This window comes from Brachycentrus maculatus, unplaced genomic scaffold (genome assembly GCF_059751285.1).
Source record: "Brachycentrus maculatus isolate JH-2025_06_01 unplaced genomic scaffold, ASM5975128v1 h1tg000114l, whole genome shotgun sequence".
NCBI classification, from domain to species: Eukaryota; Metazoa; Arthropoda; class Insecta; order Trichoptera; family Brachycentridae; genus Brachycentrus; species Brachycentrus maculatus.
In genome coordinates, this window is record NW_028280867.1 from 127,110 (window position 1) to 154,703 (window position 27,594).

The 27,594-nt window shown below is 35.6% G+C and overlaps 1 protein-coding gene across 2 annotated transcripts; it reads right to left on the bottom strand.

Annotated features, from left to right (window-relative positions):
- Positions 1-461: 461 nt before the first annotated feature.
- Positions 462-27,274, bottom strand: ifc (delta4-sphingolipid-FADS-like protein ifc). 2 transcript variants are annotated; one of them, XM_088259195.1, is made up of 7 exons: positions 27,001-27,274; positions 16,389-16,565; positions 11,665-11,804; positions 10,833-11,046; positions 10,091-10,156; positions 9,462-9,607; positions 462-8,246 (listed from the first exon to the last, which is right to left on the bottom strand). In XM_088259195.1, exons 1-7 carry the CDS (start codon positions 27,080-27,082, stop codon positions 8,106-8,108), a joined length of 966 nt encoding a protein of 321 aa, XP_088115321.1. In that variant the 5' UTR covers positions 27,083-27,274; the 3' UTR covers positions 462-8,105. The 2 variants fall into 2 exon arrangements, with proteins under 2 accessions (XP_088115321.1, XP_088115322.1); XM_088259196.1 differs by lacking the exons at positions 16,389-16,565; positions 27,001-27,274 and adding an exon at positions 16,181-16,256.
- Between the last annotated feature and the right edge of the window lie 320 nt (positions 27,275-27,594).

Genomic DNA, 27,594 nt, shown 5'->3' on the forward strand with positions numbered 1-27,594 from the left:
AGTGTAGGTGGATAATATAAATCTATTAGAAATAGGTATTTTTAAATTACATATTTTTTAAGTTACATTTTTTCTTATAAATGAGTATAAAGAGTACAACTATCAGAGGCACTGCAGTGGTAGGTAATATAATACGTATTTTAAATTGTAAATATATTTAGTAGTAAATTCTACAATACGTTCCATCCGTAAAAAAAATACAGATAAATTCTTTATTTATTGACTTGGCGTTTAATTTTTAGAACTCCATTTTAATTTATGTATTAATTTTAAATCAAACACAGATTTTTTGAGTCTACTAAGTTGTATTTTATTAACAAAAAACACATAAAAAATTATATTGTGACAATTGTTTTGCCTTGTTAGGGCATTATCAAACGAATGTGAAGATCAAATGGACTACGGGCCTTATGTAGCTATACAATTCTAAGTAGAATTGTATAGCTACATAAGGACCGTAGTCCATTTGATCTTCACATTCGTTTGATAATGCCTTAACAAGGCGAAACAATTGTCACAATATAATTTTTTATGTGTTTTTTGTTAATAAAATACAACTTAGTAGACTCAAAAAATCTGTGTTTGATTTAAAATTAATACACAGATAAATTCTGTTGAAAAAATATATATAAATATATATATATAAGCTTATAATAATTCGACCAGTTATTTTGTTCAAAACATTTTGGATGTGGCCAAATTGTTGTTCACAAATCGTCCACTTATACACAGGGGTGATATAAAAATTTCAAACATCTCAACATAGATGAAGATGTTATTGTCGTGGAACAGTGGAACATCTCATAACAAGCCTAACAGACGCTTTGCGCTTTGTTTATTTATATTTGAAGCACAAACTTTGTGATTTTCCATTTTATAATTAAAATGTAACTTTGTTTCAAAATCACTATAAATATTTTATTATAACTTAATTATAACGTCAACCGGTTTCCAAGCTTTTTTTTTATAATTTATATTTGAAGCACAATCTTTGTGATTTTCCATTTTATAATTAAAATGTAACTTTGTTTCAAAATCACTATAAATATTTTATTATAACTTAATTATAATGCCAACCGGTTTCCAAGCTAACCGCTTCTTTATCAAGACTGATTAATACTTTATTAATAATTATTGATCAGTCTTGATAAAGAAGCTGTTAGCTTGGAAACCGGTAGACATTATAATTAAGTTATAATAAAATATTTATAGGGATTTTGAAACAAAGTTACATTTTAATTATGAAACATTTATCGTTTTGACAAGGGCAGATGTGAGTCGTGGCACCTCACCAAAGCTCAAAGCAAGAAACTAGCAAGTTTTGAAAATAGGTGACTGAGGCGAATACTGGGTATAAAGTGGTATGACTTGGTCAGGAATGACGGTGTGAGGAGATGAACTCAACAGCCCCTCATACTGGAAGTCCTGAAGAGGAGAAGGTGGACATGGTTGGGACATGTCCTTAGAATGCCACCTGAGAGCATCAACCCCTCGTGTCTCTTCTTCCAACCCCGAGGATTCCGGCGCCCATTCACCGACTATACTCAGCGGAACTTCCGGACGCCGGACTGATCTGGGAGGAAGCCAAGGAGAAGGCGCATGGCAGAGTGACTTGGAGACGTCTCGTGTTGGCCATATGCTCCACCTAGGGAGCGAACACGGAAAGAAAAAGAAAAAAAAAGCGCAGAGTTCCCGGCTCAGAAGTGAATATCTTTAAAAGGGGACTTGTAATGCTTGTTTTGCGAATTACATACTCACTATATGAGGTGTTCATTATAAGAGCTTCCACTGTATGTACTTTTAATTAAGGATTTTTTGATATTATTAATTGATTTTCATACAAGGCAAACCATTCGCCATGTTTAATTAATATTTTAGTATTATTTTTTAAATAAATTAAATAAAAATACTGCAGAACTCATTTATAAAACAATCATTATTCCACATGTAGATTACTGCTCAACTATATTATTTTTAGGAAATTTAAATAAATTAGGAATTATACAAAATAAAGCAATGAGAATAGTTCTTAACACATTGTAGGCGGGCGCTTCGAACAGTAGACTCTAGTCTATAGCGGATGTTTTTCGCGATTAGCGCAAAAATATATCGCTTTCTTAAAATTGACACAATTTCTAAACCAAATAATATTTTCGATTGAAATTTTCAAAGAAATCATATTTGACATTTGATCATCAAAAATAAATTATAATCATAATTTTTAATTAAGTATTCCTTCCGTATTTCACAATTTTAGAAGCATTGTAAACTCTAAAAAATAGTCTTCCCCTCTGAGGTATCATTCCCTATACAATGCTAACATATTCAAATAATAAAATACCAAACAGTAAACAAAACAGTGCGAGCGGTAAGAAAAATAGTCCAATACGTGAAACGACTCAAACTAAACTGGAGATTGAGATTGCATAAAAACTCTAGATTTCTGGCGACGCCTTTACAAGCGACACACTAGCCAATCCGGACGAGGCATTTCAAATAACGTCAGCAGACTGTCGCCTAGCACCCGGGTAGCAGATTACCCTTCAACGCGTTTTATTTCACGCTGATAACAAACCCGTATATTGCCGTTTCCCGCCGATAACCGACAGGCGACCAAAACGGCATTTGCCGTGCCCCGCAGTTGACCGACAGTCCGCGATAAACGGCAAATGCCGTGTCCCGCCGACAACGTGTTGAGAAAAATATATATAATAATATAGAAAAAATGAGAGAAGAACTCAACTGGTTACCTACAAAAATGAAACTAAAATTTAATATGCTGGTCTTTATACATACATTTTTAACGATAAATTACCCCAATATTTTAAGGATAAAATAGTGTTAAACAAAAATTTTCATTAACATATTACTAGAAATAAGGATAAAATGAGACTGCCATTGTTGAAAAAAACGAGTCGCAAAATTGTTTAATGTATAAGGGTTTGAAAATGTATGATGAGATGCCCGAATGTATGAAGTATGAAAAGAGTCTGAAAGAATTTAAAAATAAATGTTTTGTTTACTGTAAGATGTAAATATATATATTTTTTTCATTCAAACCTTTATCCGCACCCCGATGGTGCATAGGGCATTGCATCATATAAACGCAGTGTTATCTTGATCATTAACATGAAGGAAAGGTGATCAGCCCTTTGCTTCAGATACCAGTCCAGGGTAATATTGAATAAATATTAGAGTGAAAAAATCACTTATATTTATTTGACCCTCCCTGGGAATCGAACCCCGGACCTCCAGTACGGTAGCTGAGCGTGCTGGCCATTACACTACGGAGGCGGACAAATGAATATATATATATATATAGATGATGTAAATTAAGTGTAAATAATAGTTTATATTAGTTGTAATATAATAATAATAATAATAACCATATCCGCTCCCTAGGTGGAGCATATGGAGTCCACAAACTGTCTCCAGGCTTTTCTGTCGTAATATAAGCTAACTAAAAAAAAAAAACAAATAGATATAGCGTGGAGCGTTCTTTCATTCATTTCATAAAAACAGCTAAAAGGTATATTTTATTATTATAATCCTTATCCGCACCCAATGGTGGATAGGGCCCTGCATTGGATTGACGCAGTGTCATCTTGATCATTACTTACATGAAGGCAAGGTGATCACTCTTGCGCCTCAGGAACCAGTCCGGGGTAATATTAAATAAATACATATTACAGTGTAAAATCACTAATATTTATTTTCACCCCCCCTGGGAATCGAACCCCGGGACCTCCAGTATGGTGGCTAAACACGCTGACCATTACACCGCGTAGGCGGAAAAGGTATATGGTTCAAACAATTAGTAACTAAGAAATGTAACGAGTAATAAATGCGATACAAAGTGTGTTTCAATTGCAATGAAAACTTTTATGGTGTGTTCGAATCCTGGTTCACAAATCTGGGTCAGTTTATTCTTGTGTTTTTGAGTTATTTTTGGCATCTCAACATGGATGAAGAAGATTACGGAGATTGGTCCGGTCAAATGCCCTGTCGGGTTTTATTGCTTAGGGTTGAAAATGGTGTTTAAAAAAATCGACAAAATTTTAAAAAATTTCTGGCGATATTTTCGCTTGGTATAGCCGAGAAACAGCTGGTTATAACCGTGGAGAAAATCAGAAACCAAAATGTCAGCAAATGTTTCCTCGTTATAACCGAGATCTCGCTATAACCGTGCTCGTAATAACCGAGTTTGACTGTATTTATATACGCATTATAATTCGCTCATTGTTTCATGTGTGAGTTCACGGCGGTATCTATGGGCGATTTAAGCAAGCTTTTATTTAGCAGAGACCCTATTATATAAATGTACGCACTATATTTACCGAACTAGATTATATTACTCAATTCAACCATAGGTACTGACGCGAATTCACTTTTTTTTAAAAATTACCTAACGTCCAAGTGACTCTGAAATCTAGCTACAGCTTATGCAACACCACTTATCATGACCCTACTCAGGCTTCAACTTTTTAAGTTTCATAGCCTATGCCTACTCGTGAGTGGATTTACTCTTTATGTTTAAAGTTACTATAATTTCATGTAATTCATGAGTGAAAATTTTAGGCAAAAACTATCGCGAACTCACATATGAAGCAACATGTTAATTATACGATACGAAGAATGGTTTATGTTACAGCAATCACTCCAAACCGGCCAATGACCGGTCGTAAGCCTTGCAAACCCCCCAGACTTACATATTCTTCTTCATCTATGTTGACACGTCGAAATATACAAAAGATTAGTGACCTAGAAATGTAGCTAGTAATAAATGCAATGCATAGCATGCTTAAATTGAATTTTTCTCTAAAAAAAAAAACAGCTATTCGACACCTTCATCAACACGTCTCTTAAAAAAAAAACTAACTAACCATCACGCCGCTTCTCGCAGGGGTAGGCAGAGAGAATAGAGCGCCACACCACTCTGTCCTTGCAAACACTCTTCGCCTCTTCCACGTTCATCTGCATTTCCTCATACATACCCGCCGATTGTTACGACTCCTAACCTGACCACTTTCAAGTATTCGGCATACCTGATCGTGCCATGTTTTTCTCGGTCTTCCTCTGCTTCTTTTCCCACTAACATTCGCCTCATAAATTTGTTTTACCATTCTTTCCTCACTCATTCATCTCTTGAACGTTCAATACGTACGTTACATATATATATATACAAATATACATGATTACAAACATAAAAAAATATATTAGATACATACTATGAAATATTTGAAAAGTTCATTTTCAAAAGGGGATTAGTTCGAATGCGTGGGACTAATTCCAAAATCAAAGTTCAATTGTTATATTACTACTGCTACTACTACTACCATCATGCCATTTCCCCGCAGGGGTAGGCAGAAAGGATAGAACGCCACACTCTTCTGTCCTGACATACACTCCTCGCATCCTCCTATCCATACATTTAGTCATACATCGCTCACGCCTTTCAAGAACGTCATAAATCAAAAAACTTGATTTTTCAGGAGAACGTTTTTAAAGTTAAAAAATATAATTTTTTTTTTAAACCCTTATCCGCACCCCAATGGTGCATAGGGCACTGCGTAATACAAACGCAGTGTTATCTTGATCGTTAACCATGAAGGAAAGGTGATCAGCCCTCCGCTACAGGTACCAGTCCAGGGTAGTATCGAATAAATAGTACAGTGAAAAAAATCACTTATATTTATTTTACCCCACCTGGGAATCGAACCCGGGACCTCCAGAACGGTAGCCGAGCGTGCTGACCATTACACTACGGAGGCGAACAATATATATATCATCACGGTTATAAAAATATAATACAATGTATTAAAAATAAATATCGAGCCACTTATTGAACTTTTTACTGTGCAACAGATCTTTTTAGGTAAAGGTTGAAGGCTTTTTCTGGAATATAGTACATTTTCTGGGCATTCCAAAAACATGCACAACTGAAAATTGTCGAGTTTTGATTTATGACGTTCTTGAAATGCCCTCCGATTACGCAGACTTTTGACTCCCACCATATTTTAGGTTTCAATATATGTGTCGCCTACTTTCAAAATCCGCCAGATCCAATTTTATAAGATTTTAAAATAAATACTCTATCGGAATGCCAATTGTGGGTTTTATTGTGTAAAATATTGATATTCTTGAACACCCTGCTAAAAAATACTTTAAAATAGTGTTGTATTTCAAATTCCGCTATATTCATGGAACTTGCCTTCTGACCCATATCGGCCAATCAGAGAGCGGAGATAGGTCAAAAATTACAATGACGTCATTGTCGGTTTGTGTCTCGTGTTTTTTTTTTAAACACAGAAAGAAAAAAAATGGGAAAATTTTATATTTCATAACATTTTATCTTAAGCTAGACAAATCTTTGAAACACAAATGTTACCCGGAGAATTCAGCATTTTTTGAAAATCGACCTACATGGATCTGGCGGATTTTGAAAGTAGGCGACACATACATAACAACAAAAAAATTCAATCTTGGTTTGGAATTGGTCCCCATGTCTCTTGCACATGTGTAACAATTCAACTAATGATATATGTACATAAGAGACATACGTCTTCACAAAATGCATTCGGACACGTCCGATTTTGAAAACAAACCATTCAACTTTACACTATAGATTTTCTTTTTAAAATTATACGCTTTTTCTTCAACTGTCCACCCTTGAATGGTGCAATCGATAAATCTCTTCAATCTCCCGTTATACTCGGACAACTCCATTTTCCGATGACCGTAGATGTCATCTCTCTACAACATACTGTCTCCGCATTGTGGAGTTTGCCAATTTGGCGTCTAAACTTAAACACGTTAAAAATCCATTTGATTTTTACTATACAGGTTCTAAACGAAACAATGATACTATATATCTAAGACATTCTTTGAAAATAAAAATGATAATGTTTTGAGTATCAAAAAATTGAGTTACAATGCAGTATAACATTAAGTAATATTTACTGACATTAGTTACAATTTGGTATAAAATTTTGCTTTATTTACTGACGTGAGTTACAATGAAGTATAATATTTAGTGATATTTACTTACATTGGTTACAATATGGTATAAATTTAGTAATATCTACTGACACGAGTTACAATACAGTGTAAAATTTAGTAATTTTAACTGACATATTTAGTGGTATTCTTTTCATGAGTTACAATACCATACAATATTTAGTGGAATTTACCCGACACGACTTACTATACGGAATAATATTTTGTGGTATTTACCGACATGAGTTACAATATGGTATAAAATTTAGTGATATTTACCAACATTAATTAAAATATGGTATGAAATTTAGTTATATTTAGTGACATTGGTAACAATATGGTATAAAATTTAATAATATTTACTGACATAAGTTACAATGCGGTATAATATTTAGTAATATTTACTGACACAAGTTACAACACAGTACAAAATTTAGTATTATCTACAGTACAGTACGGCACAATATTTAGTGGTTTTTTCTCCAACACGAATCAACACAGTATAGTATTTAGCAACATTGACCAACACGTTTCACGATACGGTATAATATTTATTGGTACTAACCGACATGAGTTACAATACAATATTTATCGGTATTTACTAACATAAGTTACAATATCGTATAGTATTTATTGGTATTTACTGACATTAGTTACAATACAGTAAAATATTTAGTGGTATTTTCTTACATGAGTAACAATACTGTATACTACTTATTGGTAATTACCGTCACGAGTTACAATGCCGTATTACATTTAGTGGAATTTACCGACATGAGTTACAATGCAGTATAATATTAAGTGGCATTTAAGCTAGCTTTGGAAAATAAAAAAATTTATATTAGCACAAATGACTGCCGAATCTAGTACTGGTAAAAATACAGCTTTTTTACGATTCTGGCAAATTTATTCATTTTCATCGCGAGGGCATTTTCAAACTGGGCGGGATAAAAAATAGCATATTTTGAAATACATGTTAACATTGGATTTTTGCTTTTTCGTGGATAGAGTGCTGTCGAGTCAGAGTGGAGAATACCTTTGGGGACGGGAGATGTTGACAGTGCGGCAAAGAGATGTTGGCAGCGCGGTATTTGCATGTTGGCGGGCGTTCACGAGGGAAGACCGCGATGTTTCCTCTTCATCCGGGCATAGGGCCCGATGTCCGGGTCCGTGATGAAGTCGTACAGCACGGCCGACCAGGAATGGTGTTGGGGAAGATCATCGTAGAACTCGGCCGCTATCCGCTTGACCTACAAGAGACGGGAATCAACACACCTTTCTCAATTTGATGATGGTTATGATGGCTCGCATAACCGTATGTGTTTTTACAAAACATGCCCCATACGCGGCTAACATAAGCGTATGTGTTTTTAGTTTGCTCCAAGTTTCCAACCTCAACTTGGAGTGATTTTTTCATGGTGTGGAACTTTGGATAAAATAATACGTCAATCCTTGGCCTTATGAAATCTGTTGAAATATCTGACTAATAATTTGTAACATCACAAGGATAAATAAAAGAACAGATCCCTGATTTTTCTTGCGGTCGGTAATTAGTTCGCGCCATAATCATGCCCTATATCTGTCTCACTCTCGACGCTACGCATCGCCAGTGGGTAAGAGTGACACACGATGCGTGTGTCACTCTTACCCACTAATTTATTTATACTACGATATATTTCAAGAATAATGTGTCACGAGTGTATTATAGAGTACCAAAAAGGCACAACGAATCCCATTGAATGTTTTTGTTTAGGAAAATAAATCGTTTCTTAACTAAATACATGATAAAAGTAATCATTTAAAAAATGGCGAAATACCGCCGTGCACGGGCGTCTCTTAGGAACAAAGTTAACGCGGTTAAAAAGTTAATGCATATCTCAGCCTTATAGAAGATAGGCACCGTGGCCTAGTTGGGTAGAGATCGTTTTCAAAGTTGAAGAATACAATAAAATGTATTAAAAATAAATATCAAGCCACTTATTGAACTTTTTACTGTACAAGAGATCTTTTTAGGTAAAACCTGAAGGTTTTTTCTCCATTTGAAAAATATTTTGTATATTTAAAAACTAATTAAACAATACCTTTTTTTTTTAAATGCAAAAACAACATTTTCTGCCCTGTAGCGGGTAAATAGTAAGTTAAAAATATGCCGCTTTTGCTGGGATATAGTACATAATCTGAGCATTTCGAAAACATGCACAACTGAAAATTGTCAATTTTTGATATATGACGTTGTTGAAAGGAGTGAGCGATATATATCATTCATCATTTTGCGACACATTCGACTGGGCAGTCGCAATTTGACTATATTAATCCTTATTTTCCTAACTCCATGTTTCACTTGGTATTGACACACGCGCCGTGCGCAAACACTGCCCGTTCAAAAGCATCGGGTGGCCAAGCCAGCCAACGACAGGTATTAAGCCCCGTAAACGATCAGACTCCGAAATAATGTGAAAGAGCACCTCAGGTAACCGGCTCCCGGGCACTGCGGGGAAGTCGTGATGCTCATTGTGGTAGCCGACATTGAAGGTGATCCAGTTGAGGGGGCCGTAATATGAGTACGTCTCATAGCCCTTCCGGAACATGTAGTGCTCCGATATAAAATGGCCTGCAAGAACAAAAGTTCAGTCAAAACATAAACAGGTCTAAGCGACGTCATGAGAAGTGAATGGTCTCAAAAAGGACCTTTTGAGGGCCACTAAACCTTTTCATATATTATATGTGCATAGATTTAATGGCCCCAAAAAATACTTTTTGTGGGCTACTAAATCTTTTCATATATTATATATGTATAGGTTTAGTGGGCTAAAAAGGACCTTTTAAGGGTCACTAAACCTCATTCATATCCAATATATGAATAGGTTAAGTGGCACTGAAAAGGTCCTTTTTGGGGCACTAAACCTATACATATATTAGATATGAATAGGTTGAGTGGTGTTTAAAAGGTCCTTTTTATTTACTTAATATCAGCTGGCATCATCGTCGGAATATCAGAGTAGGTAAAGTATACCAGAGTCCATATATTGATTCTCAGCACTCTAATAAAGAATTTCATATGATAGATGTATATGAAAATAAAATGCAGTCTTACCTGCTACAGGATGCAGTCCCATGGCCATTAGTGAGCCGAATATTAGGTATCCTATGACTCTTCCACCTGTAAATTCAAGCACAAGATTACTTTCTCAGTGAGTTAGGTCTTGTAAACTAGACTGTACCTGAGGAGCGAGGTCTTGCAAACTAGACTGTATCTGAGGAGTGAGGTATTGCAAAATAGACTCTATTTGAGGAGAGAGGTCTTACAAACTAGACTGTATCTGAGGAGCGAGGTCTTGCAAACTAGACTGTATCTGAGGAGAGAGGGTCTTGCAAACTAGACTGTATCTGAGGAGCAAGGTCTTGCAAACTAGACTGTATCTGAGGAGAGAGGGTCTTGCAAACTAGACTGTATCTGAGGAGAGAGGTCTTACAAACTAGACTGTATCTGAGGAGCGAGGTCTTGCAAACTAGACTGTATCTAAGGAGCGAGGTCTTAAAAACTAGACTGTATCTGAGTATCAAGGTATTACAAACTAGACTGTATCTGAGGAGCTAGGTCTCAAAAACTAGACTGTATATGAGTAGCAAGGTATTACAAACTAGACTGTACCTGAAGAGAAAAGTCTTGCGAACTAGACTGTAAAATAGATAATGATTATCTCAGCCTTGCATTCATTCTTAACAAAGATTGAAAACCCCGTAATGTGGGAGATCCCTTAACACAGATTTAATACCCTGTATGTGGGGGACCCCTTAACGGAAATTGAATACCCCCTAATGTGGGGACCCCTTACCGCAAAAGTACCAGACGATGGCGTCGAAGATCAGCTGGATGACCAGGTTCACGTATTCGTAGTAGGTGGGCTTCTTGGGATAGACTATCAGGGGCCGGAAGGCGTAGAAGAACGGCTGCAGCATCACCCAGACGAACTTGCCGAAGGTGGTGCAAAACAACTTGGCCTCCAGCAGAGTGGGCAGGTCCGTGTCGATCAACTCGTCACCTTGGTACTGAAAAGAGATACGAAATTCACTGGTGATTTGCGGATGATGTTGGCAAATCTAAATGTATAATGGAGTTTACAACATTTTGTGTCTGGATGGAGAAAATCCAGATAATCCAGATTTGTAATCAAGTATTTGTACAAGTCCTCCTCTGTAGTGTAATGGTCAGCACGCTCGGCTACCATTTTGCAGGCCCCGGGTTCGATCCCCAGGGGGGGTCAAATAAGTGATTTTTGATATTATTTTTTGACATCTCATCAAAGATGAAGAAGAATATGGAAGTTTGGGCATTTACGGGGCTGACGACCGTCATAAGATGGTTTAAGTGATCACTTTAGACACGTGTAACATTCACCAATTCTATCTATTATTGACAACCACACTACTCAAAATCTTGGAAGTTCTATATATATGAACCAATTAAATGTTACACGTGTGTAAAGTGATCACTTAAACCAGCCTATGATGGTCGTCAGTCCCGTAAATGCCAAGACTTCCATATTCTTCTTCATCTTTGATGAGATGTCAAAAAATAATATGAAAATAACTCCTGTAATTGGAGATAATCCATATTGAACAAGTATTTGGACACACTCAAAATGTTGTAAATAAGTTTCACTTTACCCGATGATGTTCCAGATGATACTTCTTGAAGCTGATGGATATGGGCACTCCGATGGGCAGGTTGGCGAAGAACCCAAACAGGCGATTGTGCAACGGCCGGGCGTGGCCGAACGCCAGGTTGTGCGATATCTCGTGGATCGCTGAAATCAAACACAGAATAAAAAAAAATTATATATATATATTTATTTTTAAAAAATCTTTTTTGTTACTTTATTATTTCGCTCACTCCTTTCAAGAACGTCACGAATCAAAAATAGTAAATTTTCAGTGGTGCATGTTTTTGGAATTCCCAGAAAATGTACTATATCCCAGCAATAGAGGCATATTTTTAACTCAATATTTACCCGCTACAGGGCAGAAAGTGTTGTTTTTGCATTCTGAAGAAAAGGTATTGTTCAATTATTTTTAGAAATATACTAAATATTTTTCAAATGGAGAAAGAACCTTCAGGTTTTACCTAAAAAGATCTATTGCACAGTAAAAAGTTCAATAAGTGGCTTGATATTTATTTTTAATACATTGTATTATATTTTTAAACTTTAAAAATGTTCTCCTGAAAAATCAAGTTTTTGATTTATGACGTTCTTGAAAGGGGTGAGCGATATGTGCAATTTGATTATAGTTATTTTCCAAGGGGAGGTCAAATAAATATAAGTGATTTTTTTACTATATTATTTAGTAAAAAAGACCGAGGAAGGAAGACCGAGAAAAACTTGGCACAATCAGGTATGTCAAACACTTGAAAGCGGCCGGGTCAGGAGTCGTAATAATCGTCGGGTATGTGTGAGGAGATGCACGAATGTAGAAGAGTGGTGTGGCGTTCGATTCTCTCTGCCTACCCCTGCGGTAAAGCGGCGTGATGGTTAGTTGGTCAGTTTAGTTTTATTTATTTAAAATTACCCTGGACTGGTTGGTACCTGAGGCTGAGGGGTGATCACCTTTCGTTCATGGGTTTACGATCAAGATAACACTGCATTTATATGATGCAGTGCCCTATGCACCATTGGGGTGCGGATAAGGGTTCGAATGAAATGGACGAATATCATTCAGGCTACAAGCTTTAAGTAACAGGGATTTTTGAGTTGACGTTCTTTGCCAGTTTACTCACGATATTTCCTACACAGTCGATAAGACTACATAATTTATATAAAAATATATATACATATTTTTTTTTTTGACATCTCATCAAAGATGAAGAAGAATATGGAAGTCTGGGCATTTACGGGGCTGACGAATCCAGATTATAATCCAGGATTCGGACCTCACATACTAATATAAGAGTTTCTGCTTAATAAAAAGCTTCTCAACATCTCACCAATAGATGTCTCTAGTGAAGTTATAGTGATTACAGAACAAGGTTTCTAAATTGGTTCATATACATAGAACTTCCACGAATTTGAGTAGTGTGGTTGTCAATAATGGGTAGAATTGGTGAATGTTACACGTGTGTAAAGTGATCACTTAAACCAGCCTATGGCGGTCGTCAGCCCCGTAAATGCCCAGACTTCCATATTCTTCTTCATCTTTGATGAGATGTCAAAAAAAAAAGAAAGAAAATAACGCCCGTAATTGGAGATAATCCAGATTATGCGAACAAGTATTTGGACACACTCAAAATGTTACTGCATAATTTGTCATAATTTGTCAAGTGATTGGTGATAATTACTCCCAGATTAGCGATCTCCGTGTCGTTCTGTGAACACCAGATTGTGTGAACACTCCACTTTTGTGTATACCACTTATGATAAGTGGGCTTATCGATACATCCGTCAATTATTACTGTAATTACGATTTATTATTCGTTCCCACGGCTTTCAAACATTTTTCCCGACGGCGCCTTTTTGAAAAACTGAAGATTTTCTTCTTCAAACCCTTATCTGCACCCCGATGGTGCATAGGGCACTGCATCATCATCATATTAACGCGGTGTTATCTTGATCGTCAACACATGAAGGAAAGGTGATCAGCCCGCCGCTTCAGGTACCAGTCTAGGGTAATATTGAATTAATATAGGATTGAAAAAATATATAAATGAATAATTTCTTTTTCTTCTTCAAACCCTTATCAGCACCCCAATGGTGCATAGGGCACTACAAAAAACAAAGTTTTTTTCTCCATTTGAATAATATTTAGTATATTTTTAAAAATAATTAAACAATCGTTTTTAAAGTTTAAAAATATAATGAAATGTATTAAAAATAAATATCAAGCCACTTTTTGAACTTTTTACTGTGCAATAGATCTTTTAAGGTAAAACCTGAATGCTTTTTCTCCATTTGAAAAATATTTAGTTAATTTAATAAAAAAAATTAAACAATACCCTTTCCTCAAAATGCAAAAACAACATTTTCTGCCCTGTAGCGGGTAAATATTAAGTTAAAAATATGCCTCTTTTGCTGGTATATTTTACATTTTCTGGGCATTCCGAAAACATGCACAACTGAAAATTGACGATTTTTGATTTATGACATTCTTGAAAGGAGTGAGCGATATATATATTTTTTTAACAATAAAATACAACTTAGTAGACTCAAAAAAGTGTTTGATTTAACATTTCATAATAATAATAATAAAGCCCCTATCCGCACCCCAATGGTGCATAGGGCACTGTGTCATATTAACGCAGTGTTGTCTTGATTGTTTACACATGAAGGAAAGGTGATCAGCCCTCCGCTTCAAGTACCAGTCCATGGTAATATTGAATAAATATTACAGTGAAAAAATCACTTATATTTATTTTACCCCCCTTGGGAATCGAACCCGGGACCTCCAGAACGGTAGCCGAGCGTGCTGACCATTACACTACGGTGGACAAGTCTTATAATATATATATATATATATATATATATATATATATATATATATATATATATACATATACATATACATATACATATACATATACATATACATATACATATACATATACATATACATATACATATACATATACATATACATATACATATACATATACATATACATATACATATACATATACATATACATATACATATATATATATATATATATATATATATATATATATATATATATATATATATATATTACACTACGGAGGCGGACAAACATTTAATACATAAATTAAATGGAGTTCTACAAATAAAACGCCATCCCAATAAATAAATAATGTGTCGATATTAGTGGCACATTATAATGTTCGTAAAAGTGCCGCTCTGTCAATAATGTCACATTTCACTGTGCATTGTGGACTCGTCACCTGTCCGCCCCGCGTGACAATGACTCGCCGACAGGTAGTGCCGACAGCCATGTTCTACAGGTGTCGGAAGATAAGCACTCCGTCTGTATTTGAACTACTTCGCTATCTACCTATTTGCCTTCCTTATCTGCGATTATCTTGTTAAACTGTCATTTCAAACAAACAATTTATAAAAAAACAAATTGACATCTTAAAATTGATGTAAGAGAATATGAAAGCATGGGTATTAAATTTTTTTATTTGTATTTTTTGTATTTTATATTAACACTTTTATTCTAGTTCTACTTCTTATAATAATAATAATAATAATAAACCCCCTATCCGCAACCCAATGGTGCATAGGGCACTGCTTCATATAAACGCAGTGTTATCTCAATCGTATAAAATATTGATATGGTAATAAAAATTTTATCATGTTTATCGATCCGCCGCTATGACCGGCTGACCTTTCTGCGTCCTAGAAGTTGCTGGCATCGGAATAACGACAACGAACTTATTTCCCCCGCGATTATTTGCTTTTCCACCGGCCCGGCTTATCAGCACTCGGGGGGAATCAATCCGACCGAATTCCTACCCACTTGAGTATACACAGACGGCTCCATCTGATTGAATTACGGTTACAACCACTTCGAATTGAGTGTTGACGCAATCAAATTCATTGCATTGCTGACTGTAGTTACAATCAGGGCTGTGGAGTCGGAAAAAAGACACGACTTTGACTCCACGACACAAAAAGCTCAATTTTATCAGGTTATTTCCTACCTTTGCATATAGCCGTTCTTTTGTTATTACAAAGGAAACAAACCTTTGATCCCTGCTACAGGGTCGTTAATTTTTCAGTTTTAAAAGAAAAGCTAAATAAAATCACCGCCGACAAATTGTCAGCAGTGGTCGTCCTGGGCGGCGCGAACCTGATGCCTTGTAAAAGAGGCAAGCTTGATGGCGGCTCTCAGGAGTCATGCGGAGTACATGGCCGAGCCAACTGAATCGCCTTTTCTTGACGACCGTTGTGACCAAGATTTGCTGCGTCCTACGCCTTATCTCTTCATTCCTCACAAAGTCAAACCACCGCACGCCTAAAATTCTCCGCAAACACCTATTCTCAAAGCTTAGTACACGGCTGCTCTGGGCCCTTGTAAGGTGCCATGTTTCACAGCCGTATAAGAGAACAGGAGCAATGCAGGCATTGTATAGGCGGCACACTTATTTACAAGGTGATTTCTCTATATAAATCCTTCTATCCAAATTGTCCAATAAAGGAATAAATAAGCTTACCCAACATGAGGGAGTGGTTTATGACCCCTCCGAAGGTGTACGCCACCAGAAGTATCGAGGTTAAACATGCACTAGGATTAAACATATTATTGAACCAGCTTATATACTCGTAGGATGAAAGGAGTGGGCGGGGTTTGAATTGGATATTGAGGAATCTTGCTTAGCCGATGTTGAATCAAATAATGGGCTATAAGTAAAATAATCTTACCCAACATGAGGGAGTGGTTTATGACCCCTCCGAAGGTGTACGCCACCAGAAGTATCGTCGGCCAACTGCGGTCCTTCATCACAAACATCATGACCATCTGGATGAGCACCATGAACGTGACGACCCATTTGAAATTGGGGTCGAAACCAAACAGCTTCTTGATCTCTGGGTACTTTTCTGAAACAAATAACAACGGAAACATATTATAATTTATATTTGAGGCATTTTTTTTTTCAACATCCAAGTGACTCTGAAATCTAGCTATGGCTTATGCAACACCGCTTATTATGACCCTACTCGGGCTTCAACTTTTTAAGTTTCATAGCCTATGCCAACTCGTGAGTGGATTTACTCTTTATGTTTAAAGTTCTATAATTTCATGTAATTCATGAGTGAAAATTCTAGGCAAAAACACTAGCTAACTTTGTTGATTTTCCATTTTATGATTAAAATATAACTCCATCTTTTCAAACATTCTTCGCCTCTTCCACATTCATGCGTCTCCTCATACTTATTATTTCAACTCCTGACCCGACCGCTTTCAAGTATTTGACATACCTGATTGTGCCAAGTTCCCCTCGGTCTTCCTCTGCTTCTTTTTCCAACTACATTTGCTCATAAATTTGTTTAACCGTTCTTTCTTCACTCATACGTTCCACGTGTTCAAACCATCTCAACACACCATTCTTAATAAATAATTTGTCAATAAATTAATTATTTATTTATTTAATATTTTATTCATTTTTTCGGCATTCACTTTGTGACAAGACATGATTGAATTAAAACACTTGTTTTCTACCTTTTTGAGTATGATATTAATTTTTTAAAAGACTAGTTTCGGAGCCTCCGTAGTATAATGTGTAACCATTATAATGTATCACCATTATTCGCACTAGATGGTGGGTGCCCTATGCATAAAGTGACCATACGTCCCGTTTTGAACGGGACCGTCCCGTTTTTAGATAGCCTGTCCCGTTGTCCCCAAATATAGTTTCGGGACGTCAAAATGTCCCGTTTTCAAAAAAAAAGCAACACACGGTAACAATTTTTTTTCAAAAGTGCAAAAAATCAACGATAGTATGTAGTATAGCCGTTTCATATAACTTTTCTGAGCAAATTCTAGCTTGATTTCGGTGCATATGGCTACAGCAGGTGGCTGGTGAGTCATGTGTAAAGTGACCATACGACCCGTTTTGAACGAGACCGTCCCGTTTTCAGATAGCCTGAACAACAGAATTTTCTCATGTGTATATTATTTATTCATCTTATTTTCTTTATCAACATTCCTTCTCCTTTTATTAATACATAAAAACTATGACGAAATACGTGTTTTCTTGAATATACATACTATTAACAACATTTTGAGTGTGTCCAAATACTTGTTCACAAAATCTGGATTATCTCCAATTACAGGAGTTATTTTCATATTATTTTTTTACATCTCATCAAAGATGAAGAAGAATATGGAAGTCTGGGCATTTACGGGGCTTACGACCGTCATAGGCTGGTTTGAGTGATCACTTTACACACGTGTAACATTCACCAATTCTACCCATTATTGACAACCACACTACTCAAATTCTTGGAAGTTCTATATATATGAACCAATTTAGAAACCTTGTTCATGAATCACTAAAACTTCACTAGAGACATCTAACATAAGAGTTTCTGCTTAATAAAAAGCTTCTTTACATCTCACCAATAGATGTCTCTAGTGAAGTTTTAGTGATTCATGAACAAGGTTTCTAAATTGGTTCATATATATAGAACTTCCAAGAATTTGAGTAGTGTGGTTGTCAATAATGGGTAGAATTGGTGAATGTTACACGTGTGTAAAGTGATCACTCAAACCAGCCTATGACGGTCGTAAGCCCCGTAAATGCCCAGACTTCCATATTCTTCTTCATCTTTGATGAGATGTCAAAAAATAATACATACTATTACGTAAAAATTGGTTGATGTCCCGTTTTGAGGACAAAAATAAATGGTCACGTTACCTATGCACCATCTAGTAAGAATAATGGTTTAAAAACATTATCTAACGCCGACACACATCATCGGTGCGACGAGCATTGTAAACATTTCTCAGGAATATGGTCAATTCACAATACGCACGGATAGGTGATTCATATACAGACGGACAATTGGACATTGACTCATCACTTGAGGGCCAAGTGACCATAACCGCTCTGACCCCTTCAGGCCCCATACCAAAATAAAGTACAGTAATTTATTTATTGTAACTGCGGACAGTTGGTAGGATTCCATATTGAATTGTTGGCTAATATATGCAAAATTAAACACGGTTATTGGATTGAATTCTTCTTTTATTTAATATACATGATATGTGACGCGTTTCCTCTTAATATTATATTAAGAAGAAACGCGTCATATATTATCATATATCGCTCACTCCTTTCAACAACGTCACATATTAAAAATTGTCAATTTTCAGTTGGGCATGTTTTCAGAATGCCCAGAAAATGTACTATATCACAACAAAAGAGGCATATTTTTTACTTAATATTTACCCGCTACAGGGCAGAAAGTGTTGTTTATGCATTTTGAAGAAAAGGTATTGTTTAATTACTTTTTTTAAATATTTTGAAATGGAGAAAAAACATCAAGGTTTACCTAAAAAGATCTGTTGCACAGTAAAAAGTTCAATAAGTGGCTTGATATTTATTTTTAATACATTTCATTTTTATTTTTAAACTTTAAAAACAATCTCCTGAAAAATCAAGTTTTTTGATATTTGACGTTGTTGAAAGGAGTGAGCAATATATGTAAATAAAAGTAGAATCCAATCCAGAATTCAAATACAAAATTCAAATATTTTCGAAGCAAAGATGTCGGTATTCAAAGTGTTAAGAGCATAATGGAGTTCAAAGTTTAAGAAGGCAAAGTGATTGTCCGAGTTGAATTCAGGTTACTATGGGAGCAAACAATTTACTTTAAATGTTGCTAGCGCAATGAAAAATCAATTGAACCACTATATTCCTGAGTCACGACTAAACTAGACTGTATCCTACAACATTGTGAGTGTGTCCAAACACTTGTTCACAAAATCTGGATTATCTCCAATTACAGGAGTTATTTTCATATTATTTTGTTGACGTCTCATCAAAGATGAAGAAGAATATGGAAGTCTGGGCATTTACGAAAATATGAAAATAACTCCTGTAATTGGAGATAATCCGGATTTTGTGAACAAGTATTTGGACACACTCAAAATGTTGTAAATAAATTATCTGGTCAAATTATAAGCTTGAATAATAAAAATGAAAAGGATATTTTCGGGCGTTTCTCATGTGTGTGATTATAATCCAGGATTCGGACCTCACACACTAATAAAAGAGTTTCTGCTCAGTAAAAAGCTTATTTTTGTCTCACCAATAGATGTCTCTAGTGAGGTTCTAGTGATTCAAGAATAATGTTTCAAAATTGGTTCACATATATAGAACTTCCAAGAATTTGAGTAGTGTGGTTGTCAATAATGGGTAAATTGGTGAATGTTACACGTGTGTAAAGTGATCACGGATACACGGAGGTACGTACATTAATATTTATTTTTGTGTTTTCTTTTTAATAAAATACAACTTAGTAGACTCAAAAAAATCTGTGTTTGATTTAAAAATTAATACATAAATCAAAATAGAGTTCCACAAATTAAACACCAAATCAATTAATTAAAAAATTGTATTTTATTGTCAAAAAACACCAAAAAACTCTTTGACAATTTTGTGACAATTCGCTCACTCCTTTCAAGAACGTCATAAATCAAAAATCGTCAATTTTCAGCTGTGCATATTTTCGGAATGTCCAGAAAATGTACTTTATCCTAGAAAAAGACGAAAAATATTAACTTAATATTTACCCGCTACAGGGTGAAAAGTGTCGTTTTTGCATTTTGAAGAAAAGGTATTGTTTAATTATTATTTTAAATAAACTAAATATTTTTCAAATGGAGAAAAAACCTTCAGGTTTTACCTAAAAAGGTCTGTTGGACAGTAAAAAGTTCAATAAGTGGCTTGATATTTATTTTTAATACATTGTATTATATATTTTAACTTTAAAAACGTTCTCCTGAAAAATCAAGGTTTTTGAATTACGACGTTCTTGAAAGGAGTGAGCGAATTGTTTTTTTACCTAGTAATGGCATTTTCAAATGAATGACTTGTTTTATCGTCCAATCTGAACAATATTGACATTATCTTTTAGAAAGGTGTATATCCCATAAGCATACGGATGTAATATTTTTCCGTGCAGGTGTTTTAAAATGGCAACAGACTTATCTTGGATTCAATTATCAGCTTGGATCATGAGGTGAATGATTTCTCAGTATCGTATCCAAAATGCATATCTCTATTTATATTACAGACATCGTAAATAAACAATTCGCAATGAAAAGCAATAAAAATGGTTATAAAAAGTACATTTTATTATCGTACATCGTATGATACCTATTTAAAATATTGCAAAACAGATTTGAAACATGGAACTGGCAAAGGAAGGATGAAAGCAGAGTGAATGCTGTTGAAATGCGCTCCCTCAGACGAATGTGTGGAAAATCATTGTATGACAGAATTAAAAACGAAGATATAAGAAAGAAATGTAAGGCTGAACGAGGAATAATTGAAAAGATTAGAAAGAGCTCTTTGCGGTGGTATGGACGTGTGGAGCGAATGGATAGCGAGAGAATGACTAAGAAAATATATGTGGCGAATGTGAGAGGGAAAACAGAACGTGGACGACCGAAAAAGACTTGGCACGATCAGATCAATCAGAACCTAATATCTGGCGGTGTCAAAAGTCTGCGTAATCGGAGGGCATGTATGACTAGATGTATGGATGTGAAGGAGGCGAGGAGTGTATGTCAGGACAGAAGAGTGTGGCGTTCCATCCTCTCTGCCTACCCCTGCGGGGAAACGGCGTGATGGTAGTAGTAGTAGTAGTAGTAGCAAAACAGATTTGTATCATCAATGTACTAGCTAGTATACTAGTAACAAAAACTTGTCGGAAATGACTGAAAAGACTCTAAGGCAAGGGAGGCCAACCCGCGGCCCGCCAGGTGTCTACTTGCAGCCCGCGGAGCAAATCACACATTCTTGGAAACTCAAAATAAACATATTAGATAGAAGCGGTATTTACGAAATTTCTTGCGGTGACTGCGATAAAAAATATACTGGCCAAACTGCGAGAAGTCTAAGAATTAGAATTAGAGAACATCGCCGTGGACTAACAAGTAACTATTTTACGGAATTTGCAAATCATATCATGGAAACTATCCACTCATTTGACTCTCATACACTTAAATTATTACACTCTGTTACAAATAAAGGTCCAGTCATGAATAATTTAGAAAATTTAGAAATATATAAAAATTTAAATTCAGATAAAACAATAATTAATAATATACTGTTTCAAAATACGTCACCATTATTATCAATGTTTCCTTTTACAAAAATGTTGTTCCTTAACCCCCCTACCTATATTTATTAACCTATATATACACCTAAATATATATTTATTCGTTAGTTTTAATTTGTACCAGAAGATGAAAACAATTGTCGTTTTCGAAACTAGTAAATAAAAATAAAACTCGATAAAGTGGATTATTCAAGTGTTTAATTTTTAATAAAATAATCATGTCATTCCACAAAGTTAATGCCAAATCAATAAATAATACACACATTTCTTCCTTTAGTGTACGCAAAACCACCAAAAGAACATTCCCTCGTGCGTAGTTCGTATCATATCCCATATATGGGAGTATTTCACAATCCTGGCAATTTCAAGACCCATAATGGCGTCAAGTAGTAAAGACGTTGGACTAAAGAAGAGAAGAGTAACAGAAGAACTGACAAGTTTTTAAGACAGATGAACTATAAACTAGTTTTTCGTGGAATTTAAAATAAAGCCAACATGCCTGATATGCAATGATTCTGTTTCTATGTTGAAAAAGTATAACATTAAACGGCATTACGAGGCTAAACATGCAAATAAGTTTGAAAAGTGCCCATCACCTATAAGTGAATCGACTCTAAACCTATTTCTTAAGTAGGTACAGTGTTCAATCTACCTGGGATTATTTACGACCAAATAAATAAATCAACATTTATCATTTTTAATGATGAAGATTCTGATGGGTCGATGATATGTTTATACATATATATATATACATATATATATATATATATATATATATATATATATATATATATATATATATATATATATATATATATATATATATATATATATTTCGTCTGCCTCCGTAGTGTAATGGTCAGCACGCTCTGCTACCGTTCTGTAGGTCCCGGGTTCGATTCCCAAGGAGGGTAAAATTAAAATAAGTGATTTTTTCACTGTAATATTAATTTAATATTACCATGGACTGGTACCTGAAGCAGAGGGCTGATCACCTTTCCTTCATGTGTAAACGATCAAGATAACACTGCGTTAATATGACACAGTGCCCTATGCACCATTGGGGTGCGGATAGGGTTATATTTTATTATTATTTAATTAAATAAAGTACAAATTCATATAAATTATTTTAGATTTTCTTTTTTGGAACGCAAACCCAAATTTTTTTTATAAACTTCAAACCTTGTATAACACGGAATTGTGATACATTTTGTGCAACCATATAACCATGTTATACGAGGCCTGAGTGTAGTTGTTTTTTATACTTGACATTAGTCAGTCTGACATTGAGTGATTGTTGAATTGGACTGAATAATTTGTATAATTGCCGTTAATAACTTCAAACATGAATTGACAATACCGAGTGATGGAAGAACAACTCAGCTGAACATTTTCTAACCCCAACATTTTGAGTGTGTCCAAATACTTGTTCACAAATCTGGATTATCTCCAATTACAGGAGTTATTTTTCATTTATGTATTAATTTTGTCCGCCTCCGTAGTGTAATGGTCAGCACGCTCGGCTACCGTTCTGGAGGTTTCCGGTTCGATTCCCAAGGGGGGTGAAATAAATATTAGTGATTTTTTCACTGTAATATTTATTCAAAATTACCATGTACCTGAAGCGGAAGGCTGATCACCTTTCCTTCATGTATAAACGATCAGGATAAACACTGCGTTTATATGACAGTGCCCTATGCACCATTTGGGTGCGGATAAGGGTTTTATATATATATATATATATATATATATATATATATATATATATATATATATATACATATATATATATATATATATATATATATATATATATATATATATATATATATATATATATATATATATATATATATATATAAACCCTTATCCGCACCCAAATGGTGCATAGGGCACTGTCATATAAACGCAGTGTTTATCCTGATCGTTTATACATGAAGGAAAGGTGATCAGCCTTCCGCTTCAGGTACATGGTATATATATATTAATTTTAAATCAAACACAGATTTTTTGAGACTACTAAGTTGTATTTCATTAACAATTTACATATATAAATTCTTAAAAATAATATTACTTACAATTGTATTAAGTTTTAAAATATTAATTCTCTAAAATATGGCCAGGTCAATAAATTCTTCCTTTCCCAGAAAATAAATATAAGGGTACATACCTATATCCCCCATTAGCTACTGTTGTCTCCCATAAATTATTGCTGCACGTGTTAAAACTGTCACTTAGAATTGTATAGCTACATAAGGACCGTGGTCCATTTGATCTTCACATTCGTTTGATAATGCCCTAACAAGGCGAAACAATTGTCACAATATAATTTTTTATGTGTTTTTGTTAATGAAATACAACTTAGTAGACTCAAAAAATCTGTGTTTGATTTAAAATTAATACATAAATTAAAATGGAGTTCTACAAATTAAACGCCAAACCAATAAATAGTTATTTTTCATATTATTTTTTGACATCTTAACTGTCTAGTTTTAGTCCAAGTATTTGAAAACACACTCAAAATGTTGTACGCTATTATTTACAAATCAAGATACTTTCAGAATATGGAAGCCTGGGCATTTACGGGGCTTAAGACCTGTCACGGGCTCGTTTAGGCGATCACTTTATACATGTATAATAATCACCATTCTACACATGATTGACAACAATACTATTCAAATTTTCAGATTTAATGTAAATTTACCATCTGTGATCGAGTTTGGAAAGATTACAACCTGTCCTAGGCTGGTTTGAGTGATCACTATGTACATGTTTTACCATTCTTTCCACATGCCCAAACCACCTCAACACATCTTTTTAATTTAATAGATAATGTTTATCTCAGCCTTGCACCCTTTCCTTATATCACCATTGGAACATCTACCATACATGGTCTTTCCGCACTGAGAGATGGCATCCCGACTGCATCCAGTCTACTCTCATCCTTCCCAAACCATCCCAAGCCGCCTTCCTTAGTTTGCTGGATAGTGCTCATCTCAGCCTTGCATCCTTTCCTTATATCACCATTGGAACATCTACCATACATGGTCTTGCCGCACTGAGAGATGGCATCCCGACTGCATCCAGTCTACTCTCATCCTTCCCAAACCATCCCAAGCCGCCTTCCTTAGTTTGCTGGATAGTGCTCATCTCAGCCTTGCATCCTTTCCTTATATCACCATTGGAACATCTACCATACATGGTCTTGCCGCACTGAGAGATGGCATCCCGACTGCATCCAGTCTACTCTCATCCTTCCCAAACCATCCCAAGCCGCCTTCCTTAGTTTGCTGGATAGTGCTCATCTCAGCCTTGCATCCTTTCCTTATATCACCATTGGAACATCTACCATACATGGTCTTGCCGCACTGAGAGATGGCATCCCGACTGCATCCAGTCTACTCTCATCCTTCCCAAACCATCCCAAGCCGCCTTCCTTAGTTTGCTGGATAGTGCTCATCTCAGCCTTGCATCCTTTCCTTATATCACCATTGGAACATCTACCATACATGGTCTTGCCGCACTGAGAGATGGCATCCCGACTGCATCCAGTCTACTCTCATCCTTCCCAAACCATCCCAAGCCGCCTTCCTTAGTTTGCTGGATAGTGCTCATCTCAGCCTTGCATCCTTTCCTTATATCACCATTGGGACATCTACCATACATGGTCTTGCCGCACTGAGAGATGGCATCCCGACTGCATCCAGTCTACTCTCATCCTTCCCAAACCATCCCAAGCCGCCTTCCTTAGTTTGCTGGATAGTGCTCATCTCAGCCTTGCATCCTTTCCTTATATCACCATTGGAACATCTACCATACATGGTCTTGCCGCACTGAGAGATGGCATCCCGACTGCATCCAGTCTACTCTCATCCTTCCCAAACCATCCCAAGCCGCCTTCCTTAGTTTGCTGGATAGTGCTCATCTCAGCCTTGCACCCTTTCCTTATATCACCATTGGAACATCTACCATACATGGTCTTGCCGCACTGAGAGATGGCATCCCGACTGCATCCAGTCTACTCTCATCCTTCCCAAACCATCCCAAGCCGCCTTCCTTAGTTTGCTGGATAGTGCTCATCTCTGCCTTGCACCCTTTCCTTATATCACCATTGGAACATCTACCATACATGGTCTTGCCGCACTGAGAGATGGCATCCCGACTGCATCCAGTCTACTCTCATCCTTCCCAAACCATCCCAAGCCGCCTTCCTTAGTTTGCTGGATAGTGCTCATCTCAGCCTTGCACCCTTTCCTTATATCACCATTGGAACATCTACCATACATGGTCTTGCCGCACTGAGTCTACTTTCATCCTTGTTTTGCCAACTCCATGTTTAACTCCAAAAATTAGGGTTGCTATCAGGACTCCATAGTGCCAGTTTAGCTTTAGTTGAAAGTTTTTAAACTTTTAATAATAAGAAATTTAAACAATATATTACCATATAAGTATTGTAACTTGTGTATTAATTTTAAAATCAAACACAGATTTTTTTGAGTCTAAGTTGAATTTTATTTTTAAAAAAACACATAAATATTAATATTTTGATCACCATATTAATTTTGATGTGTGTTTTAAAAAAAATAATACAACTTAGTAGGCTCAAAATATCTGTGTTTTATTTAAAAATAAATACGTAAATTAAAATGGAGTTCTACAAATTAAACGCCAAATCAATAAATAAGTATTGTAACCAATGCTTAGACAAGCCGGAAAAACTATTATAATAAAAATATATTCGATATTTAAGTATTGAAAACAAATTTGAATAAACGTGACTCCGTTTTATACCATTGTATTTGTTCTATTGTTAGAAAAAAATGGTTGTTTGGCTTTAAATCCGGTGGCTTGTAATATTTGAGGACGATATTTACTTTAAAGATAAAAATACTATGTCAATAACAGCCCGAAATCACGCTGCAAGACATGAACCCTTCAAATAAAGCAGAGATAGCATTTTATACAGCAAAAGAAAACAAAAGACATCTGATAATATAAACAAAAGAATAAAAAATTCAAAACACATTCGAAAAAAAACGATCAAATTGTGTTTTTAATAATTTGTTATTATATTATATGGGTTACATTGTGTTTAAAAATCCGGAAGGAATCAACATATGTATATTCAGCTACGCGTGTGTACATATTAATAATAAATTAATATTCATTTAACGTGACATACTCAAAATAAGTTCCCTGCGTTTGGCATGCGGTTCCTCCGTGTACACCCATTCGAAGTCGGTTTTGGACACGTGTGCACCCATCGTTGACCAATTTATCACTAATTTAACGACGCGAACGAATATTGCACCATTTGCGAATTTCTAATCTACCGTAGAAGGCACTGGAACGCGAAACGCGACCCGATAACACCACTCGACCGGCGAATGTGACATTAAGATCAGGCGGCCATGACACTCACACCGCGCCCCCGCGAACAGAATGAATAATGAATCAACGGATGAACGAATGAGATGACTTGTGAGCGCGATGGTTTGTCGAACCGGATATCGAACACGTTCAGAGGAACCGAATCATTCAGCACATATAGATACAGTGGAACATCTTATAACGTGCATAGCGAGTGTTTTTGCCTAGAATTTTCACTCATGAATTACATGAAATTATAGTAACTTTAAACATAAAGAGTAAATCCACTCACGAGTAGGTATAAGCTACAAAACTTAAAAAGTTTAAGCCTGTGTAGGTCTTGATAAACAGTGTTGCATAAGCCGTAGCTAAATTTCAGAGTCACTTGAATTTTAGGTAATTAAAA